Source organism: Callithrix jacchus, chromosome 1, assembly GCF_049354715.1.
Source record: "Callithrix jacchus isolate 240 chromosome 1, calJac240_pri, whole genome shotgun sequence".
In the NCBI taxonomy this organism is placed as follows: Eukaryota; Metazoa; Chordata; class Mammalia; order Primates; family Cebidae; genus Callithrix; species Callithrix jacchus.
The window spans coordinates 86,974,744-86,998,840 of record NC_133502.1 but is presented as its reverse complement, the minus strand read 5'-3'; the positions used below and the strand labels follow the sequence as shown (position 1 = coordinate 86,998,840).

The 24,097-nt window shown below is 36.4% G+C and overlaps 1 protein-coding gene across 8 annotated transcripts in view; it reads right to left on the bottom strand.

Moving 5' to 3' along the window:
• Nucleotides 1-7,768: 7,768 nt before the first annotated feature.
• CNTNAP3 (contactin associated protein family member 3) overlaps nucleotides 7,769-24,097 on the bottom strand; it is a 218,309-nt gene continuing 201,980 nt past the window's right edge. For 7 of the 8 annotated variants that reach the window (XM_078348872.1, XM_078348874.1, XM_078348885.1 and 4 more), the window contains 6 exons: nucleotides 23,620-23,844; nucleotides 21,945-22,078; nucleotides 20,983-21,070; nucleotides 15,157-15,387; nucleotides 14,874-14,945; nucleotides 7,769-11,607 (listed from right to left, as the gene is read on the bottom strand). In XM_078348872.1, coding sequence (XP_078204998.1) covers nucleotides 11,486-11,607; nucleotides 14,874-14,945; nucleotides 15,157-15,387; nucleotides 20,983-21,070; nucleotides 21,945-22,078; nucleotides 23,620-23,844 — 872 coding nt within the window. In that variant the 3' untranslated portion in view covers nucleotides 7,769-11,485. The remainder of the gene's footprint in view (nucleotides 11,608-14,873; nucleotides 14,946-15,156; nucleotides 15,388-20,982; nucleotides 21,071-21,944; nucleotides 22,079-23,619; nucleotides 23,845-24,097) is intronic. The other variant, XR_013526380.1, reaches the window with a different exon arrangement.

Genomic DNA, 24,097 nt, shown 5'->3' with positions numbered 1-24,097 from the left:
TAATCAACCCAGAATCCAGTGGGGGAAACATGTTTCACTTGCTTTTCTTTTTTTAATCAAACAGAAGTTGTATTTTGTTGTCATTGTAACATATCAGTGAGCAAGCAATCCTGAAGAGCTAGAAGCAAGTTTAAATGTGTACATCTATGGGTAAAAGGAACAGCTTAAACTATTGTGAGATGGTCATGCTTCCTCCAGCCTTCCTTACTCCAGTGTGGAGGCAGCTGGAGACCTGGGAAAGGTAGCAGAGAAATTTTTCTGGTGAAAATTTTAAACTTGGTATATTTGAAAACAGCACAAATGTTTTTGAAACACAAATGTTTTTGCAGTAGAAATACTGAAGCTGAAGCAGTTCAAGACAAAGGCATATTTTATAGTCTTAGATTTACACCAGGAGGTTGATACATCTTGAGAGTTTGCATTTTTTGAGTTAAAAATATAGTTTAGGTTCACAAGGTGCATATACAGGGGTATATCGTGTGATGTTCAGGTTTGGGCTTCTAGTGTACCCATCACCCAAATAGTGAACGTTGTACCCAATACATCATTTTTTAACCTTTCCATCCCATGAGCCTCCCCACCTTTGGAGTCTCCAGTGTCTGTTATTTCCATCTTTATGTCCATGTGTATTTTTTATTTTGGTCTCACTTTTAAGTGTGAATATGCAGTATTTCATTTTCTGTTTCTGAGTTAATTCACTGAAAATAATGGCCTTCAGCTCCATCCATGTGGCTGAAAAGGACATGATTTTCTTTTTTTATGGCTGCATAGTATTCCATAGTGTATATTTACCACACATTTTCTTTATCTGAGCAATACTTACAGTGATTCCATGACTTTGCTATTGTGAATAGTGTCACAATAATGCCCCACGCAAGTGTGGGTGTCTTTTTAAGTATGATTTTTCCTTTGAGTAGATGTCCGGTAGTGGGACTGCTGGGTCGAATGGTAGTTGTATTTTTAGTTCTTAGAAAAATCTCCATACTGTTTTCCTAGAGCTTATACTAATTTACATTTCCACCAACAGTGTATAAAGGTTCCCTTGTCTCTGCATCCTTGCCAACATCTGCCGTTTATGAATTTTTAGTAATAGCCATCTTGACTGGTATAATATGGTATCTCATTTTGGTTTTGATTTGCATTTCTCTCATGATTCTTGATACTGAGCATTTTTTTAATATAAAGAACTCAACTCAGTAAGAAAAAATCCCATTTTTCTTACTGGCAAAGGACATGAACAGATGTTTCTCAAAAGAAGACATGTAAGCCCAATAAACATATGAAAAAATGCTTACCATCACTAATCAGTTTGGGTTTGGTTAACGGGATTTAGTGAGGGTCTGATGGTAAAGGTGCGAATAGAGAAAGGTTGAATAATCTGATTTAGTGCAAAAACTATTTGAAAAGAACATAAGAATTGGTAAAATTTTTTGCAACAGATCTGTCTAAATTCCCTGGAAAATTACAAGTGGTAAAGGTTAATAGGTGCGCTATTATCGTTGTTTTTCATTAACTGCTTGCTATGAAATCATTGAAGGAATGTGGCTAGGTAATAGACAGACATGTTAGAAAGTCAGATTTCTTTAGAATGATATATACTCATTTTTCTTTAGGGTGGGCAAATTAAAATCACTGATCTGACTGTGGCATACATAACTAAGTTCCTGCGTCCTTTTGGCCTGAAGTATTCTCCTTCTGACTGCGAAGTATGTGGAGACACAAAGCATTCATCGCTTACCCATCAGAGGGGTTTTCTAGAACTGATCCGGTCAGACTGGTAACATTCCACCAAGCTCAGGAATCATTACACAAAATAACAACCACTTAAGAGTCTCTGGAAATTGTCATAACAGAAAATATTTTTGAAATGGCATCATATTCTGTTGGACCTAATTAAATCCTTTTCTCTCTTAGCAGAGTAAGGTCCCATAGTCCTTCCAGGGTGACACTTCTACTTAGCTTTCTCTTGTTCTCAGTTTTAGGTGCATCCTAAGAACTTTAGATGCACTGTCAAGTTCTTACTGCTTCTGATCATGGGACTATAAGAAGCACCACTTCTTTTGCTTCAATAGGATATCACAGCCCATTGCTTCCATGCATCCCAGGAGCTGGGAGACACTTGGGCTCTTTTGTCTGTCATTTTTAAAAAATTGCTAATCCCAGGCTATGGTCTGAGAATCAAGCAGCAAACATTTTTGCACTTCTATTTTCTAATAAACCATCTGGATTCCTCCTGAAAGTTGGAAGTGAGGCAGAGTTGAAATCTAATGTCACATAGGCATGCTGATAAAAATGAAGCAGATCTTTACAGTACTTCAATATGTATAATTCCAAGTCACAATAAGCAAGGTATAACTATATGTCCCCTGTGTCTAGCTGTTTCTCCAGGATTCTCCAAAATGATGGATGAAAATGTCAAATGTCTACTGGGGAAGACAACAGGAAAACGACGTGAAGTGCTTGACATGATGAGGGATGCAGAGTGTTCAGCACTTATCTACTGAGCAGCTCATCACTTGATTGGATGGTGTACAATGTGTGAGAATTTATAGAACAGGGAACATATAAACACATAGAACAAGTCAACATATACAACTAATGAACACCCAGGTTTTTAACATTTATTACATACATAGAACATATGATAATGTATCTATAGAGCAGTGAAAATACCACATTTTTGACATTTGTTTTGTGAACAGCATTTTCCTCCTGGCACCAAAAGTACTTATTCCCAGCTCCTTCAGATCCTGATCTGTGAGAGTGAGGAATGTCTGAAGATCGATCCCTTGTGGCTGGAAGACATCTGTGTATTTGCCCAGGCCCAGTTTGCTGAAGAGGTCAGGGAGGTCAGAGCCTTTGAAAGAGCTATTTAGGTTGCAGCCAAGGCTTCTTGTCAGCAAGGAAATACAGTCAATTAGTCCGTGTAATTGCTACTGCTGAGATAGTGTTCCGTGGATTTGTTTTGTTTACGCTCAGGGCTGCTATTAATAGAAGCTGCAAAGGTCTTTAGTTTTTTTTTTTCTCGTGGCTTTGGTTGTGGAATGAAGGTAATTTAGGCCTCATATAAGTTGTTTTTTTTTTTTTTTTTTTTTTTTGAGACAGAGTTTCGCTCTTGTTACCCAGGCTGGAGTGCAATGGCGCGATCTCGGCTCACCGCAACCTCCGCCTCCTGGGTTCAGGCAATTCTCCTGCCTCAGCCTCCTGAGTAGCTGGGATTACAGGCACGCACCACCATGCCCAGCTAATTTTTTGTATTTTTAGTAGAGACGGGGTTTCACCATGTTGACCAGGATGGTCTCAATCTCTTGACCTCGTGATCCACCCGCCTCGGCCTCCCAGGCCTCATATAAGTTTGAGAATGTTTCCTTTCTTTAATTCCTTGGAAGAATTGAGGAAGATTGGTATTGATTCTTTTTTTTTTTTTTTTTTTTTTTTGAGACGGAGTTTTGCTTTTGTTACCCAGGCTGGAGGGCAATGGCGCGATCTGGGCTCACCGCAACCTGCGCCTCCTGGTTCAGGCAATTCTCCTGCCTCAGCCTCCTGAGTAGCTGGGATTACAGGCACGCACCACCGTGCCCAGCTAATTTTTTGTAATTTTAGTAAAGACGGGGTTTCACCATGTTGACCAGGGTGGTCTCGATCTCTTCACCTCGTGATCCACCCGCCTCGGCCTCTCAAAGTGCTGGGATTACAGGCGTGAGCCACCGCGCCCGGCCTCAACACAAAGTTTTTAAGATTCAGCCATGTATGTTGCAGTTACCAGTAGTTTTGTCCACTTTATAGCTGAAGAGTATTTCATTGTGAATACAACACAAATTGTTTATCCAATTTCTTGTTGAAGGCCTTTTAGGCAGTTTACAATTTGGGGATATTATAAGTAAAGATGCTGCAAACATTCTTGTGTAAGTCTCACAATGGGCATAAGTTTTCATTTATTTTCAATTTAGGATTGGAATTGTTGGGTCACAGGTTACATGTATGCTTAATTATATAAAACAATGTTAAACTGTTTTTCCTAAGTGGCATTTTACATTCCAACAGTAATGTACGAGGATTATAACTGGTTCATATTCTCAACAACGTGTGGTACTGACAATATTTTTAATCATAACAATTTTAGTGGGCAGAATGACAACTCACTGTGGTTTTAATTTGCATTTCCTTGATGACAAAACAATGTTGAGCTTTTTTGTGTGCTTTTGTCCATTGGCATAGCTCTTTTTGTCATGTTTTTCTAAAACCATTATTTTTATTTTTTGCTCAAAGTATATAGTGTATAAAGAACTCTTAATAACTCAATAATTAGATAAATAAATTATTGAGTTATTAAGAGTTCTTTATACACTATATTCTGAAAAAAAAATAGGTGTTCAAATAAAGTGTTGCAAATATTTTCTTCCAGTCTGTAGCTTGACTCTTATTCTCTAACAATGTATATTAAAAGGAGAGTTACTAATTTTAAGGTAAAATTTATCAATTTTTTTATGTTATCTCTTGCTATTTGTTCTCTATTTCTCCCACTTATCTTTGTCCTTTTTCTCAGCTTTTTTTGTCTACTTTAAGAATTTTAAAAATTATTCTATTTCATTGTAATATTAGGTATCACTATTTTTGTTACTCTAGCATTTGCTTTAGGCATTATAGTATACAGATGTTTCAACTTAAAGATAACTTGTAGTAGCCAGCTTTTAACAGACATTATACAACTTTACACACAGTCTAAGAACCTTACAAACCTTACTTCCATTTAGTCTCTCTAGGCTATTGTCACATATTTTACTTTTACTCATGCTACAGAACTCACATGACACTACTATTTCTAAACAGCCAATTATGTTTTAAAGATATTTGAGTAATGAGGGCGGATATTATATATTAACTTATGGTGTTATTACTGCCAGTGCTCTTCATTTCTTTCTGTGGATCCATGTTTCTGTCTTCACAAAGATATTATTATTTTCTTCTTCCTGAAAGACTTTTACACTGTTCTCACAGGTTTGCTGGTAATAAATTACTTTAACTTTCGTATGTCTTAAAAATATCTTTATTTCTTCCTTTCTTGAAAGATGGTTTTTCTGGGCATAGAAACCTAGGAGAGACAGTTTTCTCCTTTTGGTTGGAAGATGTTTCACTGGAAGGATGAAATATGTTGCTCCACTGCCCTTCCCCTTGCATTACTTCCAAAGAGAAGTCTGGTATCATCCTTGTTTTTGTTCCCAGTGTAAGACTTTCTTTTTCTCTTTACCAGTCTGAGTTTTGATCCATTTGCTTATGATGTGTTGTGATGTGGTTGTATTACAGTACTCCCACTCCACTTGGGGTTGTTGAGCTTCCTGGATCTGTGGATTTATAGTTTGCACCAAATGTGGAAAATGCTCACCTATTATTTTTTTAAATATTTTTTCCTATCTATCCACTCTCTTTCCTCCTTTGAGAACTCCAATTACACGCAGATTAGGCAACTGAAGTTGTCCCACAGATCACCGATACTGTTTATTCTTTTTTTTTTTCTGTTTCATTTTGGATGCTTTCTATTGCTATAAGGTTTATTAATCTTTTCTTCTGAAAAATCTAATCTGTCATTAATTACATCCATTGTATTTTATAATCTCGTACATTAATTTTCATCTCTAGAAGTTTAATGTAAGCCTTTTTTTTATCATCCATGTCACCTCCTACCTTTGAACATATGGAATATAACCATAATATTTTAAAAATATTTTTCATCAGTAATTCTAACATCTGTGTATGCGCTGGGCCATTTTAGATTAATTGATTTTTATCTTCATTATACACCTTATTTTTCTGCCTCTTCACACACCTGTTAATTTTTATTGAATACCAGATATTGTGATTTTACCTCATTAGCTGTTGGGTATTTTTCTATTCCTGGAAGTATATTTGAACTTTGTCCAGAGATGCCGACTATTGAAAACTGTTTGATCTTTTTTTTTAACAAATCTTTGAAGATTTGTTGAGTGGGACTGCCATAGTAATACATGGTCTAGGACTTGCCAAGACTGAGGCAAGACTTCAATGAATATTTTACCTCATGCCCAATTAATTATAGGGATTTCTAGTATAGCCAGTGGCAACCACCTCTATTCTTGGTTGTGTGTGAACATGCATTTTCAGTGAGGGTGATATTGTCCCCAAAACAACAGAAATTAGGTTTTTTTTTGCGGGGGGAGGTGGGAGAAATGAAAAGAAAAAAGTATTCATTTTGAATGAAGCACAGATGTACATATGGTACTAAAGAGATATGCAGTATATGTGTGATATTAAAATTTCATAGAGAGGTGACTAGAAAAGAAGATGTTTAAAAAGATTCCTTAAGGAGGTCAATAGTAATTTTTTAAAAGTTGATAAATGCTGCTGTAATTCTTTTGAATGTTTCTTTCTCTAGCCTCAGGTAGTTTCATGCACTTTGTTACACATTGAAGGGCGACCCTCTGCTGATCTGCAAAGTTTTCTCCAAGTGCAGCTCTTTCCCCTCTGGTGCTCTGTCCTGCAATCTCTAGCCACCTTTGTATACCTGAACTCCCAGCAACAGCTACTCTACTCAGAGATCTGCTAGGCTTCCTTAAGTTAGCTCCATTGTTGCACTGCTGTCCCAAATTCTCTCAAGTTATAAATTGAGATACTCACAGCACACATCTTACTTGTTTCCTATCTTTCAGGGATTACATTCCATGCCTGATGTCCAGTGTACTGAAAACCATTGCTTCATATTTTTTGTCTGGTTTGAGGTTGTTTCATGCAAGAGGGCCAATATGCTCCCTATTACTCCACCTTAGCCAGAAGTGAAATAAGAAAACATATATATGTAAGTATAAACACACATACACATATATACGTATGCATGTATATAATATATATGAATTATATTGTAAAGATTTGGAAGAAGAAGAAAATTTAGCTATCAATTATGTTTACTCACTGCAGATTAAGATGAATGTTCTAGATTAGAGCATATTATGGGAGCAAGGCAACCTGTAGAATTAGTCAGGAACTAGAAATATCAGGACATGCATTCTAACCCATTTTTGTCAGTAATTATCCGTGTAACATTTTATCAAAGCAGCGAAGGCCTTTGTGAAATTTGCACAAATGGGGATAATTATATGTTTTACCTTGATGGTTTGCTCAAAGAGTTAAAGTGTGATATTAGTCAAACACAGTGCTCATGCAGTCATAGAGATTCTATTTTAAGGGCTTTCTTGAATGTTTAGGTACCATCACAAACTAGCTAAGTTAGACATTTTCATATCGCAAAATCTAAAAGTTCATCTTATGATTTTAGGAATTTTTATTCACAGAGCAAATGGAACAATGTGAACCTCACATTTTAAAATAAATAATGGCAAAATAAAATGCAAAAATATTTTAGCTCATAATCAACCTATAGGCTAAACTATGTTATTACCAGTTTGTAAAAAAAAAATACCACAGGACGTAGTTCTTTAGTACATTTTCCTGACGATATGATTAATCCATAATAAATTCTGCTACTACTTGTAGTAATGCAACTTTATGTAACCTACTTAAACATTATTCCCATTTGCACGCAAGTATACCAACTTACACTGTTAGTGGCTGTTCTGACAACGCATCAGCAATGGGCTTAGCCTGAGCATCTATTAGGAGCGATGTGAAGGAAGAGGGTTGGACTCTATGATATTTAATGTCTTTACCAATAGAAAAGCTCTATAATTCTTGGAATACAATTTTTTAATTAAAAAAATGGGTCTCTGTTCACACTAAATTGCCCAAACAGTGTTTATTATTAAGGAAAAAAGCCATCAAAATCCATTTTCCATCTGCACTATTTTATTTGTTGCAACACTGTTTGTAACAGTTACAATTTGGAAGCAACCAAAGTGTTCATCAACAGATGAATGGATAAAGGGTCCACATACAAAATGGAATATTATTCAGCCATAAAAAGGAATGAGATCCTGTCACCTGCAACAACATGGATGGAACTGGAGATCATTATGTTAAGTGAAATAGACCAGGCATAGAAACATTGCATGTTCTCACTTATTTGTGGGATCTAAAAATCAAAACAATGGAACTCATGGGTATACAGAGTAGAAGGATGGTTAGCAGAGGCTGAAAAGGGTAGCAGACAGCTGGGATAATGGTGGGGCATAGATGGGGATGGTTAATGGGTACAAAAAATAGAAAGAATGAGTAAGATTTACTATATGATAGTACAAGAGAGTGACTATAGCCAACAAAAACTTAATTGCATATTTTAAAATAACTTTAAAGAGTGTAATTAGATTGTAACACAAAACATAAATGTTGAGGGGATGAATACCCCATTCTCCATGATGTGCTTATTTCACAGTGCATACCTGTATAAAAACATTTCATATATCCATAAATACATACACCTAGTATGTACATAAAAATTAAAAAATAAAAAATAGATTTTCCATCAAATATTCTTTCAGAGAAGATGGGAACAAAGATCCAGAATTGTTGGTCAGTCTAGGCAAACAGAATATCAAAGTAGCCTAATATGATTTTCTCCTCTACTAAATACTGGGAAAGCAGGAAGGTAGGCTTCTCTATGGGCTGAAGTTAAATATGAGAAATGTCAGGAGTTTAGTCCTTGCATGACAAGTTATTAGTACTGCCTACTTGAAGAAATTAACTCTTATAACCACATTTTTGTCTCATCTATAAAACTGAGGGAGCAGGTTAAAAAAATCTTATATGTCAATACATGACTTGTTCTATTCCATGTCTCTATTACAGTGAAGGATCATACAGAGTCTGGATGAAAATATGTTAAATTTACTATGACCTTTCACAGTAATAGAGACATGGGGTAGAATATATCACATATCAGTACGAACTGCTATCAAAGTATGTTAAGTTTATGCCAAAATAATGACTCTCAGGAAACAATAAAGATTTAGAGTTATTTCCTAAGGTAAATTTGGACAAAAATACTGAGATAATACCACTCATCGATGTCACTATTTTACAGAGATAACCCTTCAATGTCACATTAACCACTCTATTTTTAATATTAGAAATTTGAAGTTTTAAATTTAAACTGGAATCTTCAGCTTTCTCAAATGAACAATGGTAATTATATGTTATTTTCTTTTTTAATTTGAAGACAAAATTTGGGAAATTATTATGCTTTTACTTTTATATTACAAAGGCTATTACTTGCAATTAGCATCTACATATCTAAATAACGTTTAATAGCTAAGTTCTCTGCAACAATAAAAAATACTTAATCCAGATTTTAGTAAGTTGATTGGCAGACGGTTGCTCTATGGCAGAAGTTTAAATAAATACATTTATAGTTATTTCTGCATCTAGCAATCAGTAAATATTTATCTCTTTTTCTTGTGCTTTGTGTTTAGTAATTTAAAAGAAAAAACTTAACAGATGATAAATAGCAGACCAAGAAAGGTCAAAAAATCATAACAATCTCAAAATATATAAGGAGGGTAAGGTAATGTGTAAACCAATATAGAATATATTTGCCTGTACATTTTTGTATAAATTAAGAAAAAGCGTATAATTTTGTAATTTTAATTTTCAGAGCTTTCCCTAAAATATTTTTTATTTTATTTTAAAATGAGATTACTTTCAAATAGGAAGATTAAGTCTAAAAATCGGTACAAAAGATTGATGGTGATGATGTATTGATGTGATTCAATGCAACTGTTTTGCTGTCTTGTGAAAAGTGCAGTGAGCAATGGCTGCTACTCTCAATGCAGATATAGTATTCTGAGAAGAGATCATTTGTTGAGAGTGGATTTAAGAGAGAGAGTATATTCATTCTTTCAAAAATAACACAAATGAGAAGATGGAAATTCATTTATGTAATAGTAATGCTGAATTAGTGTATTTTCAATTTGCCCTGATGTGGAAGAACTATACCATCTCATTAGTCCTTGGCCGGCAGTTGGTATCTGGAATATGAGGAGCATAGCATCACTGCTTTTAGATAATTGGTTTATTGAATCCAAATGGTGGTTGCATGCATTATCAAATAACCGCTGCTTCAATATTAGTTCCTGGAACTGTCTCCATAAGGTTAATTCCAATCCTCTGCTATCTTAGTGTGTATGTAAACCTTAATGAGACATGTTCCAGTTAACAGCATATATTGAATTTTGGGTTATCTATGAGAATTTCACCCTATGGTCATAAACCTGTGATCAGAATGGCAGATTTAATAAACATCATATAAATGCTATCTTTCCTTGGAGTGAACAGCCTTCAGTTTACATTCCAAAAGCAGCTAGATGAGAGGATAATAATACACAATGATATTTATGCCTAGAGCAGTTCAAAATTTAGAAAAGGAATTAGTACTCTTCATTTAATCTATTTTTTTAAATAAATTGAAAAGATGGTCTGCACAACATAATAGAGTCACAGGAAATCAAAGGCATATCAGTAACAACTTTTAGAAAAAGAGAAAAGAATGATAAAGAAAAACAGATATGACCTCTCAATATCTTGGGGAAATAAGTTTAGGACGATGTTTCATTCAAGTGTTAATGATATAAATAAAGGATAACTCTGTGTAAGAAGTAGTGTTTATATCTGGTTGTAAATTTAGTTAAAAACATAATCACAATTTACAAAAACTGTAATTACAAATTACAAAGAAAAATAGGGAGACAATCTTGTATTGACATCCTCTATACATTTTGTTAACTAACAATTTTCTGTTCCATTACAAAATTCAATACTAAAATTTCATAGCTAGCATTCAATATTAATTTCAACATTAAAATTTATCAAAATGATTAAAAACAGTCAATTAGAAAAAGCAATACACCAAAAATAATGGTAGTATTTCCAGGCTTCTACTGCATTGTATTAACCATCACACAGGAAACAAAAGGGCTGTGAATTTTAGGTAGGCCACTTGGCTTTGGATTCCAGGACTATGAAAATGCCAGTGAAACAGGAAATCTAAAAAGCATTTCCTGTTTTATAAATATCAGCAGAGGGCCAAAAAAGGAGATCCCAGATATGTTTTCAAGTTTTAAAAAACATTAAAATGCAACTTTGTCTTTTACATGTCAACAAAGTTCTGTCATTTTTTGAAATAAAGTAGGACCGCATCTTTATAGTCATTTTCTCATCTAGAGCCCCACAATTATTAACACAAATCAAACCACAGTTTTGGAAGAGAGTCTTTGAACAGGGAAACTACCGAACAGTGATTAATGGCCATACCTAATTCACAATTCGGAAACTGATGGTGGAGGGCTGTGTATCACCGACGGAGAAAGAGGCCTCCCAGAGGCTCTAGGCTGCTGGTCTATAGCCAGGTGACAGCACGGCACCCACTGTATGTACCCTGATGGCAACAGCAAGAAAGTCCATAGTCACGGTGATAGAGACAGCCACCGCTGCCAGTCGGAAGACTCACTCTTTCTGGCTTTCATGGACTGTGTTTTGCACATCGAGCTCACTGTTTAGAGCTGTCTTAGCACTCTTCTTTTTTTGAGACTTTTGACTCATTTTCTTTGCGTAGCTTTCTCTGTTGATAGATGCGTACGGCTATGGCAGTGATGCAAAGCAAAATAAATATCACCACTGCTATCACACCTAGGGAGGGAAAAGAAAAAACAAAACATCAGAATTTTTGTCTTTGTCTTATTTTTAGAAAGAAGGTCTCGCTCTGTTACCCATGCTGGAGTGCAGTGGCATGATCGTAGTTAACTGTAGGGGGCTCAAATGATCCTCCCAAGTAGCTGAGACTATAAGCCCACTTTATAATATTCAGCTATTCCTCCCTCCCTCCATCCCTTCCTTCCTTGCTTCCCTCCCTCCCTCCTTCTTCCTTCCCTCCTTCCTCCCTTCCTTCCTTTCCTTTTTTTTACAATTACTCTTTGTAGAGATGGGGTGTTGCTATGTTGCCCATGTTGGTTGAAGTGACCTGGGCTTAAGTGATCCTCTCACCTTGGCCTCCCAAATGTTGAAATTACAGATGTGAGTTACTGTGCCTGGCCTCAATGTCAGAATATAAATGGTGATTTTTGCTCCAATCAGAGGCTTTGCAGACATAATTGCTTTTGACTTTTGGTTAAAATAAACCATCCATCTATTATATTATAAATTGAAAACATCAAAAGTCAGAAATACTAAGGCCAAGTAATTTTATAACATTTAACATACTTCTGAGATACTATGACTTTTGGATGTGGCTGTGTTAGGCTTTTTCCCTGCAGGTATATGATGATTGGGTTTCAGATAATGCTTTCAGATTTAAAAGCAGAAAGACATACAGGTCTCTAAGACCACGTGCATCGTTCAGCTAACAAGTGGGAAATTTTAAATCATTTTAAAAGTATAGAGTGTTTAGCATCATCATAGATCAATACACGGTTTTGTTAGTACAATGAAATGGGTACATTTTAATAAAACTGTTTTCAAATACTTTTATGATAATACACTTTGGAAATGCAGTAGTGTAAGCATATACGTAATCAATCCCTATTACCAAAAATATTGTAGGCATATTTAAAAATTTTTTTTTACCTGGAATGTGGATTATTTGAAAGAGCTGGGTGAAATGTTTTAAAATACTGAAACCATTAGCAGTGCCCATGATTCTCAACTCTTATTTGCACACTAAGTCAGTAAATCAGAATAAATGAATGGAAGACCTGGGTACCAGTATCTTTATAAACTGTTTCAGGCTTTAATTCACAGACAGAGTGCTAAAGCATGAAGCCATGCCACAGAACGCTGTTTACTGATGCAATCATATTAGTGACAAATGAAACTAAAATCTATGCTGAATGAAATAAATATGTATAAAGACAAGCTTTTGAAGGTAATCAGGATGTGTCACCCCTAAATATGCTTTTTTGACAAATATTTTGAGCTAAGGCAATTAAGAAGCAGCCAATGGAGGGAGAGCTCTTTAGATCCTCCCCTCTTTTCACCTAAAGACAGGATGTAAATTCTCTTTTACTGGAGACCATTCTTATCAGCTCAGGGATGTCAGCAGAAGAATGTACAAACACACCAAACACACGTACCCCATTAGTTTCTTCCCATATATTTATCTTCCCACGATTTCTCGCCTTCGGAAGCCTAAAATTGCATTCCATTGTCCTGTCATTTCTCTACAAATGTATTATTGTTGAAGAAGAGCCAGAGTTCTAAGCCACTGCTTTGAGTTTCACTAAGGTTTCTCCCACATGCTGTGAGCTGCATGCCTTAGTAAATTTGCTTGTTTTTCTCTTGTTAATCAGGGGTCTGTCCCAACTACAAACTTTTGAGGGATGAGGAGAAATTATATTTCCTCCCCCACACTTTGACTGCCTACATCATACATTTAAAGTACTTAACAAAAATATTAACTTATATCTTCAGCCAGTCCGTATTAGAAAATGCAAACTGCCTTTGTGAAAGCTCAGGGGAAGCCTTCCACAGACCCCTTTTCATTCCCTCCCTCAGAAACCAAGTAAGAATTTCTCAGGGGAAGAGAACACTGCTACCATATTTCCCGACGTTTACTCAGTCAATCTCGCCAATGATACTTGACCACAAGCAATATAATATAATTCCAAAGATGAGAGCTGGTTCTATTATCAACTTATTATTACCTTCTCACCAAAAGCTGGGCACTAGCCCTGACATTGTGTAAATATATGTTGGACTTGGAAAGCTAGTCTGAAAATGTTCGGCATGTTGAAATTGCTTTGGCATCACAATGAAAAAAATCTCCTAAAAAAAGCAAGATTGATTTAGGATTGAATTTGATTTTTTTTTTTTTTTGAGACGGAGTTTCGCTCTTGTTACCCAGGCTGGAGTGCAATGGCGCGATCTCGGCTCACCGCAACCTCCGCCTCCTGGGTTCAGGCAATTCTCCTGCCTCAGCCTCCTGAGTAGCTGGGATTACAGGCACGCGCCACCATGCCCAGCTAATTTTTTGTATAGCTATTCGGGAGGCTGAGGCAGGAGAATTGCCTGAACCCAGAAGGTGGAGGTTGCGGAGAGCCGAGATCGCGCCATTGCACTACAGCCTGGGTAACAACAGCGAAACTAAGTCTCAAAAAAAAAAAAAAAAAAAAAAAAAAAAAGTGAAACCTGCAATAGTTACTGCTGCACTACATTGTAAATGTCCTTAATGACAGGGAATTATGCACTTTAAAATACTAAAAAAAAAAAAAAAAAAAAAAAAGTGAAACCTGCAATAGTTACTGCTGCACTACATTGTAAATGTGCTTAATGACAGGGAATTATGCACTTTAAAATACTAATACACTAAATAATGTGTGCATTTAAAACTTCTTAAATAAGTGAAACATTGTCATGGGAGTATCTAAACCATGCCCCTTGTCATTAAACTACCATAAAGTATGTGCTCTGATAATTAGCTGAGATTTCCATTGTTTTGAACATAATTGCTTTGGGTCTGTCCAAGAGTTGTCTACCTTGACAAGTATCCCATAAGTCCTAGGGAATACAGCTATTTTTGAAACCCTGTCTCTACTAAAAGCACAACAAATGATCCAGGCATTCTGGTGAACGCCCGTAATCCTAGCTACTCGGGAGGCTGAGGCAGGAGAATCCCTTGAACCCGGGAGGCAGAGGTTGCAGTGAGAGGAAACTGGACCCTTGTCTCAAAAAGGAGAAGGGCGGGTGGGGAGGAGGGGAAGGAGGTGGAGGAGGAGGAGGAGGAGGAGGAGGAGGAGGAGGAGGAGGAGGAGGAGGAAGAAAAACACCAACGCAATGCATAGCACCCCTCTAAGCTCACCATTGAGTGTTGATTCTTACATATATTTTCCATTGTGCTAAGTAATGTATCATTATCTAAAGCGATAAAATAACAAGCACCAGGTCACTCAGGGCCCTGTTACCTCCGATGACTGCAGAGTCTCTTCTGTCTGCATTAACCAAGGGCTCTCCCTCATCTGCTGGTCCAGAACGACCTACCATAGGGAGAATGATGTTTATTAGCTTGATTTAATCACGCCACAATTTTCACAGATCAAACTTTGTCAATTAAAATAGGAACATCACAAAAATACATTTTAAAAAAGGGGAAAAAAAAGGATGACAGAGAAAAGAAGGCTTTTGAGAAATTCACAAATATTTGAGAGAAGCGCACTTTCGGGTGCGCTGGGGTGGAGGGTCACGCACCTGAGCCTCCCGCGAGTCGGGGAACCAGTTCCCGCGCCGGGGAGCCGGACGCTGCCCCTGCGGCGCAGCGGGTCATGGGGGCCACGTGGCCACGGACGGTGACCCGGGAGGGGCCGCTGGGGCGTAGCGCCGCCTTCAGGGGAGCAGCGCGGCCGAAGCGTACGGCTGAGAGGCAGCCCGTGAAGCCGCTCGCTGCGGCCCGCCTCGTGTCCGGGTCTGTGTCGGCGGCCTCTGCAGACAGAAGAAGGAGGGGACACAGTTAGGGTGCAGTGGCGGAGATGGGGGCTCAGGGACAATCCGCATTTGCAAGACAGCCATCCACGAAAGTCCCCCCGAACCCCTTGTTCCTTCACTCCAGGGGAGGTCACCCTGAACCTTTACCAGTCTGGCAATTATTTCCATTGCCAGACTTATGAGAGGCAGAGTTTTAAACGATTTGTTCAAATGCAGATGGCTGGCTCTCTGAAAGTAACAGAGCTTCATAGGAAAGCAGTTATACGGTATGAATTTAAGAAATCCTCTGCCATTTAATTTTTTAAAATATAGCATTAAAATAAAATTTTCATGGTACAGCCAATAATCCAGAGGATTACAGAAAAATGACTCTTGGAGATGAGGAGAGAGCTTGGGGTATCCTTTCTGGTTTTGCTTATTATATCATAGTTGTTATTTTGTATGACTTTCACATTATCTTAATAAATTGTCCCTTTTGTCATCAGATAATATCCCTCTTTATCTCATTTAAGATACGATTATATTCCAATCTTAAATTCAATATTATCTGAAATTTAAGAAATGCTGCATTTCTTAAATTTGTCAGCTGTTGCCTGCTAGTTCTTGGGATGCCCCTTCTTCTTCAATGTTGTAAGAGCATTTAACTGTTATTATTAAACCTAGTCTAACAGAATTTAGTCCATTTGTCTTTAGAGTAATAACCATTGTATCTGATTTTATTCTTTTTTATCTTACACTATTTATTTTGCACTATTGTTTCATCTTTTTTCCTTTTATTTTGCTGGTTTAGTTTACTTCTTATTTCCTGCTTTCCCTTTTGTGAGTTTGAGAGCTCAGCTTCCCCAGCCCTTGCAATCAAAATCATTCCTTTACACCTTTATATGAAAACAAGATCCTCTTTTTCCAACAAGGTGATTCACCTACCTCTTAAGATCCTCTTTTTCCAACAAGGTGATTCACCCACCTCTTTCTCCCACTCCCACAGTGAGATGAGTCATTGCATGGGTTCTTTCTCCCACCTTCCCTTCCACCCCACCGCAAGGTTCCACCCAACAGTTCTCTGAATGGAAGGCTTGGGAAATTTGTATTTCTTTCTTCTCTTACTTTTCCCTTCTTAACCCTCTTTCTTTGGTTTTACTGTAGTACATTTAGATCCTGACCAGAATGACAATTTCTCTTATATTTGTTTTTCTATGATGTTTCTAATTCAAGGATATTTTATATAATTTATTTTTTCTGAGAAAGAACTTGGACAGGATTGACGAAGACTCTCCAAATGTTGGTCAGGCTACCCTAAGCTGTCTGCTCAACCAGCCTGACCTTTGGTTTTTCATCACCCAGCTTAGCAGGAGTACTGCCAAGTTGGCTTTAACCAAAATCTCCCACCCTCAATATCTATCTGATCACCCTCAAGATCTAATTGCCTTTCTCATCCCCCTCTCCATCCTGCAGGTGATGTCTGAGCACCCCAGCCTGGCTTCACCAAGAATCCCAGTAAGTCAGTTTAGTAAGAATTACCCTCCCCTATTTTGTAATCTTCCACTCAGACACCCAACCCCAGCCACTCCGCTCCTTTGCTATGAATCCCCATTTTTCCTTGTTGTGTTGAAGTTGAGCCCAATCTCTTTATCAGGCTGCAAAGCCCCATTCCAGTAGTTCCTATACCTGCTGACATAGTCCTGAATAAAGTCTGCCTCACCATTTTAACAAGTGTAAGAGTATTTTTGTCTTTTGACATGCTACAAGGTGGTTTTACATTAAATAGTTGTAGTTTAGAGAAAAATCATAATTTTAGGGCAGACTTCTCTTTAAAATTCTGCATAAAAACCTTGAACAATTGTTTAATATGGAGCTGATGAGACAGTAGAACTTTCTTACATCTTCAATAAATGACTTAATTAGAAAATGATCACCATATATACTTTTTTTTTAAAATGGAAAATCTGAAAGAAAGGAGTTTCTTTCCCCACTCTGAAGTGTACCTGGCAATCACACCACAACCCAGGAAGAAACTCAAGGGTGACTCTGTACTCCCAGGTTTTAGCCAGCACTGCTACTTACTGCTTATCCGTTAACCAATATTCAGTAGAACTCAACTCTTACTGTGGTAACATGTAGATACAGTTTACTTCTCTGTTACCTTGACATGGTAACATGGTCAAAGCCCTTCACTTTTGCTTCTCTGTTATCAAATATATGTTGACCTGTCTGCCTCCCTTTCTGTGCTTTCTCAACTTTGGGAAAATTCCTGATTATTGATTTTGATGATACCCCTAGGAGTATGTGTATTTTGGCAGAAGAAAGGCATTAAACCAAATGAAAGGATCTCTAATATAGAATTTGAAATATTGGCACTTGAAGCTGTGGGGAAAAAAAAATTTGAGGTAGGGTTGTCTTCCCAACCCGTTGACGTCATGCCAAATAGACAAATGTGTGTCTTTACAAAAGGGTGCCACTTGGTTGAATTAAAGAAGAAAACAACTAGATAAGTGGACAGTCTTCTACACTGTGCAGTCTGGTAGACATTTCCCACACATGACCATTGAAATTTAAATCAATTAAAGTTAAATAAAATTTAAAATTTAGTAACTCAGTTACACTAGCTACATTTCTAGTGCTTAAAAACACATTTATCTCAAGTGTGTCTGGGGACTTCCATATAGGACAGCCAGACATTGCACTTGAATTTCCAGTTCAAGGATCTTTATATACCCTAGTCACATTTCTAATGCTTAAGAAACACATTTATCTCAAGTGTGGGGACTACCACATAGGACGGCTCAGACGTTGTACCTTTTCATCATCACAGAAAGTTCTATTAGACAGCATTAGTTTTGTTGACTTATACTTTCAAAGATCTCAAGACATCTGTGATGCCCACTGAATACTGGTACATGGACCAAGTGAGAAAATCTTAGAATTTTCTATTGAAGAGAATCTCGAAATAACTTAGTGCAGCCTCCTCCTCATTTTACCAATAAAGAGAGACTAAGTGATATAATCATTGCTCTTTCTTGGAAACAAACACAAAATATCATATCTTCTTGACTTTTTAGAGTTTTGGGTGTTTATATTCTGCAATATTGAAAGAGGCAATCCACCATTGGCACTGAGTGTCTCTGCATGCTTTGCTGGGTTTACCAAGAAATGCAGGACTCTGACAGCACTTTACTCAGGCCATTCCTCAAGGCTGTGTTTGAAGCAAGCAACCTCGAGGGATGAGGTCATGACCACCTCCAGGACAAAGAATAGGCTTGCTTACTGCTTCTTACAAAATCAGTGGATTCCCCAAGCTCAGTGTTCCTCTGCTGTAGTGCAAACCTGGCTGCAGGTGCAGCCTAAGTCTGCACCCCAATGAATAATTGCATCCTCTGTCTCTGTACCAGGACAGCATCCACAAAAGAGTTAAAAGCTTTAAACTTACTAGCTCTTAAGCGAGGTAAAATCAAATCCCAGACCCAACATTAAACATTTCTTCTAAATGAGACAAACACCATAGCATAGAAGTAATATAAAATACATAGGTCAATTGAATTTTAAATGTTAAAATTGTATGTCTTATCTTACGTGACATGTCCTTACAAAACTCAAAAGGCAATTTCCAGAAATATTTAATCACCAAAACGATTTGGCATTCTTACATATCTACAGCTCTACTTGAAATATAGTCCTTTGGTGGGTTTTCTTTTCTTCAGCCCAGAATGTATACCTCCTAAGGTTTATAAGCTCAGCTGTATTCATATGTAACTGTTTACAGGCTACATTTTATTTTTGGGGGAGCAGACAAAAAGGCACCTTCGATTTTTGCACTTTGTGTTTTTGTTTTTGATGTATATGTATATTTAAGATAGTGTTTAAATACACACGCACAAAGAAAAATAGAAAGAACACCAATAATACCAAAGTATCTAAAAACAAATCTTAATTTATGATGGGTCACCTTTACTCAATTATAAAGTATTTGAGGTGTTCACATTCTTTAAGACTACCTCTTGGAGAAAATTCAAAGCTATACAGAAAATTCAAAATCTAAAAAGTTTGCATTTAAATAGTTTTACTCTGAATTGATCTTGCGATAATCAATCTGAAATGGTCTTCATTCAGCAAGACTGCTCAGAAATGGCAAAATCATATTGAGGTGTTCAGAAACAGTATCTTAATTATGATGGATTCTGGGCCATTTTTTTCTAAGACATTGTTAGGGTGTATAATAATAAATAAGACCGGATATGAGCATTATTTTATTAGAACTTCTCGTATACTAGCCTATATACCTATCAACATGTGAGTTTAGTGAGGGTGGGTGTAGTGTTTCTCTCGTTCAGAGGCTTTCTCAGTGCTTAATAAATTGTTCATAGTAGATGCTCACCAAATCTTTTTAAATGAAGGGATGAATCAAAGATTCACAGAGACTCAAGAGAATGTATCGATAACTTGGAACAGACTGTTTTGGGTACCTATCTTTGTAAAATTAGTGGATTCTCCATTGCCAACTTGTGGGTCTATTTTACTACAAGTTAAAGACAGAACTTCCTATGTAACTTCAAATTTAAATATAAAATCATAGACTTGGTATCATTACTAAATGATGTGACAGTGGCAAAAAATTTATTGCAGAACCAATCCTAAAATATAGTTGTTCAGAGTATAAAGAGTTTTATTAATCTTTGATGATTAGCTCTATCTCCAAGCACAGGCAAAATGAATATTTATACTTTTCTAAGACCAGTAGCTCCTGACTATATACTTCATTGCTGAATTTGAATGTAGATTTTGATACTATGAATTACATGCCTTTGAATATACCACCCTTGAATAAAAACATTAACACCTTCAACTCCGTGTTCTCCTTTATTTGGAAGGAAACAAAATTGTATATAATAAATATTATTCTACTTTTAATCCTCTTAATATTAAATGTAGTTCATTTTCTTAATTGATTTACGTAAGATAGGTATAGTTCTTTAAAAAAGGATTTTTTTCACAGTTCCTTTATTAAATGTAAAACTAACCTGTGCTTTTACAAATACTGTCCTGTCAATATGATAGACAATTAGTGTAACTTTCTACCTTGCACAATGGATATTTATGAACATGCCTCCCCATTCCTATTACATATTGGAGTCATAAAGGATGGAAACAATAGGCAAAGCAGGGCTTCAGACAGAAGTAAAACTCTATTCATCTGCTGTAAGAAGAAAAACAGTTTTTCTCTTGTTTTCAACTCAAACCTAGTTTTATCATTGAATGACCATCTCTGGGATTGATGCTGATTAATACATAATCTGTGAACTTTGTGTCAGCTTTGATAACATTTCACTTTTCAAGAAGCATTAGAAAAATACTGTGATTCATTATGCGTGATTGCCAACTGAGGTATCTTTCCAGGAACACCCTTGCACATCTCACAGGCAGCACTTACTCATGATTATATGTATGCTCAGGCAAGAGTACAGTTTGCACCTTGATTGTCACTCACAGTGACATTATTATTCAAGTAAGACAAGGAGCTTCTTTCAGCATGATAAATGCTTCCAGAGTTTGTGACATGACATTTATGTTTTTGGGGAAAAAGCTCTTCCTTCTACTTACCTAAAAACTTCCCCAATATGAGAGATTTGACAGCATTGAATTCTGTCCCTGAGGACAAGATGACTTGTTTCTTTGCACTCTGGTTAACCTATTAGATGTCCCATGAGAAGCAAACATCAACAGAAAGTACAATTTTAATGGTAAGGAAGCAAAGGAAGACGAGGAAAGAAGAGACGAAAATAAATCACTTTTAAGTACCACTACAAAAGTTCAAGATAATGAATCACTTAGAAGGGGAAGCTATTTTATAAGCAAATCCTATGATGCCATCAGCTACCACTCTATCCACAATCTACTCCCTTCCTGGCTTTACTCTTTTTCATAATTGGCAGGATCCACGAAAAAGATGGAATCAGCTTTTTTAAACTTAAATACTTATTCTGTGGAGAAGATTTGAAACATAAAACTAAGAATTGTTGTTCTCTATGTAGATTAAAAGTATATTTCCTTTCCAATGCTGACAACAATGTGTAATTTACTTCCTCTGTTGTGACTCATGTTATTTCTTTCTTATTCCCATTTAAATGACTACATTGTATGCTTTTAAATCATGTTTTTAAGTTGCTAAGTATTTGTTCTTTTATAATCAGAATAGGGCAAGTTCCCACTGCAATATCAATGAATAGATTCCACCAGTAGTCACCATGATAAACTAGAGAACATTCCCCTACTGAGTAAAGTAAAACAAATAAAGATATTTTGATATTTTAAATAGTAAAATATTAATAATACCTTCGACAGAATTACATTGCTAAACAAATAAAACAAAGCAATACAGAATAAACAACCACCTCCTCTCTCCCAGATCCTGGCCATATTTGGCTTCTTATTCTTGACTTATGGAAGAGCAGCACTGAATGGGTTGCTCTTTTATTAATATTTATTATCAAATTTTTGCATTAGATTATTTGTTCTGAAAATCATAGTATTAGTTATTTTGACTTCTGAATTGGTATTACTACCTCTACCATGACCACTGCTTCTTCTCTGTTGATCTTCACTTGGTGAAGGTGCCCATCAGCCATGTTTTTAAAATCAAAGTTGAATGCATCAGGATTTTGATGTCTGTCTAACTTGTACCTAATCTGCAAACTTCCTAAAAATAAAAAAATAAATGGCATTTAAAATTAAAATGGTATTTTATAAAACTCTTGATAAAGATTCTAGAGCACTTTTATTATTATTTACTATTGCACTTTTGAATCGATTTAGCATCAATTTAGACGCACCCAATAGTCATCTTTCCTGGAATAGTGATTACTTAGGTGCTATTCCAGTGCCAGACTCTGAGTCCAATGATGTTATTTTAAAAGTCAAGACCAAATGTGTTGTTAATAAGCAGACTCCCCAAACCTTTTCATTTAAAAATGAAAAGGTTTAAATTATGCATATAAGATCTCTGAACTCAGATATAAATTAATTATGACTATATCTATTTTATGAAATGATGAAACTCCATGAAATATTGTATCAACATTCAGTTCCTGTAATTACAACTTCTAATAAGGCTCATTTTAATGTTTTACTGATGTGGATAATTAAAGATTTTTTTTTTTTTTCGAGACAGAGTTTCACTCTTGTTAACCAGGCTGGAGTGCAATGGCGCGATCTCGGCTCACCGCAACCTCCGCCTCCTGGGTTCAGGCAATTCTCCTGCCTCAGCCTCCTGAGTAGCTGGGATTACAGGCACGCGCCACCATGCCCAGCTAATTTGTTGTATTTTTAGTAGAGACGGGGTTTCACCATGTTGACTGGGATGGTCTCGATCTCTCGACCTCGTGATCCACCCGCCTCGGCCTCCCGAAGTGCTGGGATTACAGGCTTGAACAACCACACCCGGCCCTAAAGATTTTTTTATAGCCAGAATTATTTTAAGTTTCTCCCATAATCCAAAAATGAGGAAGAGAAAAGGTTTTGTTAGGAGGCAAGGTTTCCATAATATCTACATCTTCTAATACACACACCCCTCTCCTACAGAGATGTACCCTCATTATCTATAATTCTCTTGCAGCTTATACTAAGATCCTGTTAATCAGAGATTTTGTAGATTTTCTTCTAGTTATGAAAGTTTTGTGCTGTGTACCTAACAAGCGTAAGGCTCGGTCTCCTTGTTTAACTGTGAAAGCCTTGGAATACCCCAACTGCCACTGTTTGGGAGACAATCATTTCACTTTTCCTTCTATAAAAATGATATAACTAGTTTTTCAGCCACTGATAAAGAAGAACCATACTTATTTGTTGCTTATAGGAATTGGCTTTTATATAGTTGTACTATATTAATGCTCCTCTATTTTGCTTAGAGTGAGCAGGGAATACATGTATCTAGATATCTTATTCAAAATGAACTGCAAAACCAATTTGGATTATTATGTACTATTAAAGGCATCCTATCAATAATACAAAGTATAATTGCATATCAACTCTGAAAGTATCAAACATGTCATGGGAGAAAAAATGTTTCTTGAAATGCTAGCTTTTATAATCACCACTAAGGAAGGCACTGAAAAAACCAAAGACGTTGGAGGGCATGCAGTTTTCTTTCATTGTTTGTGGTCTGAATGCTGCAAAGACCCATGTCATTACAGTCCTATTCTTCTTATTCAGGGTTCTCTTTTTCTTTACACAAAAGATATTCACCATTGTTGGCGAGGATAACTGAAAGGTATTCCTCATAGAAAGAGCTCACATACAGCAATAAGCTTGGAGTTCGTGTGGTTCGGAAGCTCAGTGTGATCATTTCTCTGGTCAATGTTACATCTCTGTGTAATGAAGAAACGAGGGAGCTGGAGTTTTCACTTAAAGTGTAATGTTCTTGAAAATTATATGTCATTGAGGAGCCAGTTCCAAAATATGCGGAAATCTCTGAAATGATAAATACATTTTTGTTATATTAACAAAATATAAGTCCAAGGATCTTGTTTAAAGTACATTTAGAAAATAAGTCAAAACCTTAAATATCCTGGGAGATAAAATAATAGTGAAATGCCTTCCTGTTTTATTTTTCATTTTTCACTTTTTGAAGTTTTTTAAAAACTACAGTTTGAAGAAAAAAGTAGCAAACTCCGATATAATTATAACCCAGAATTCACTAACATTTAATAGAGATTTTATTTAA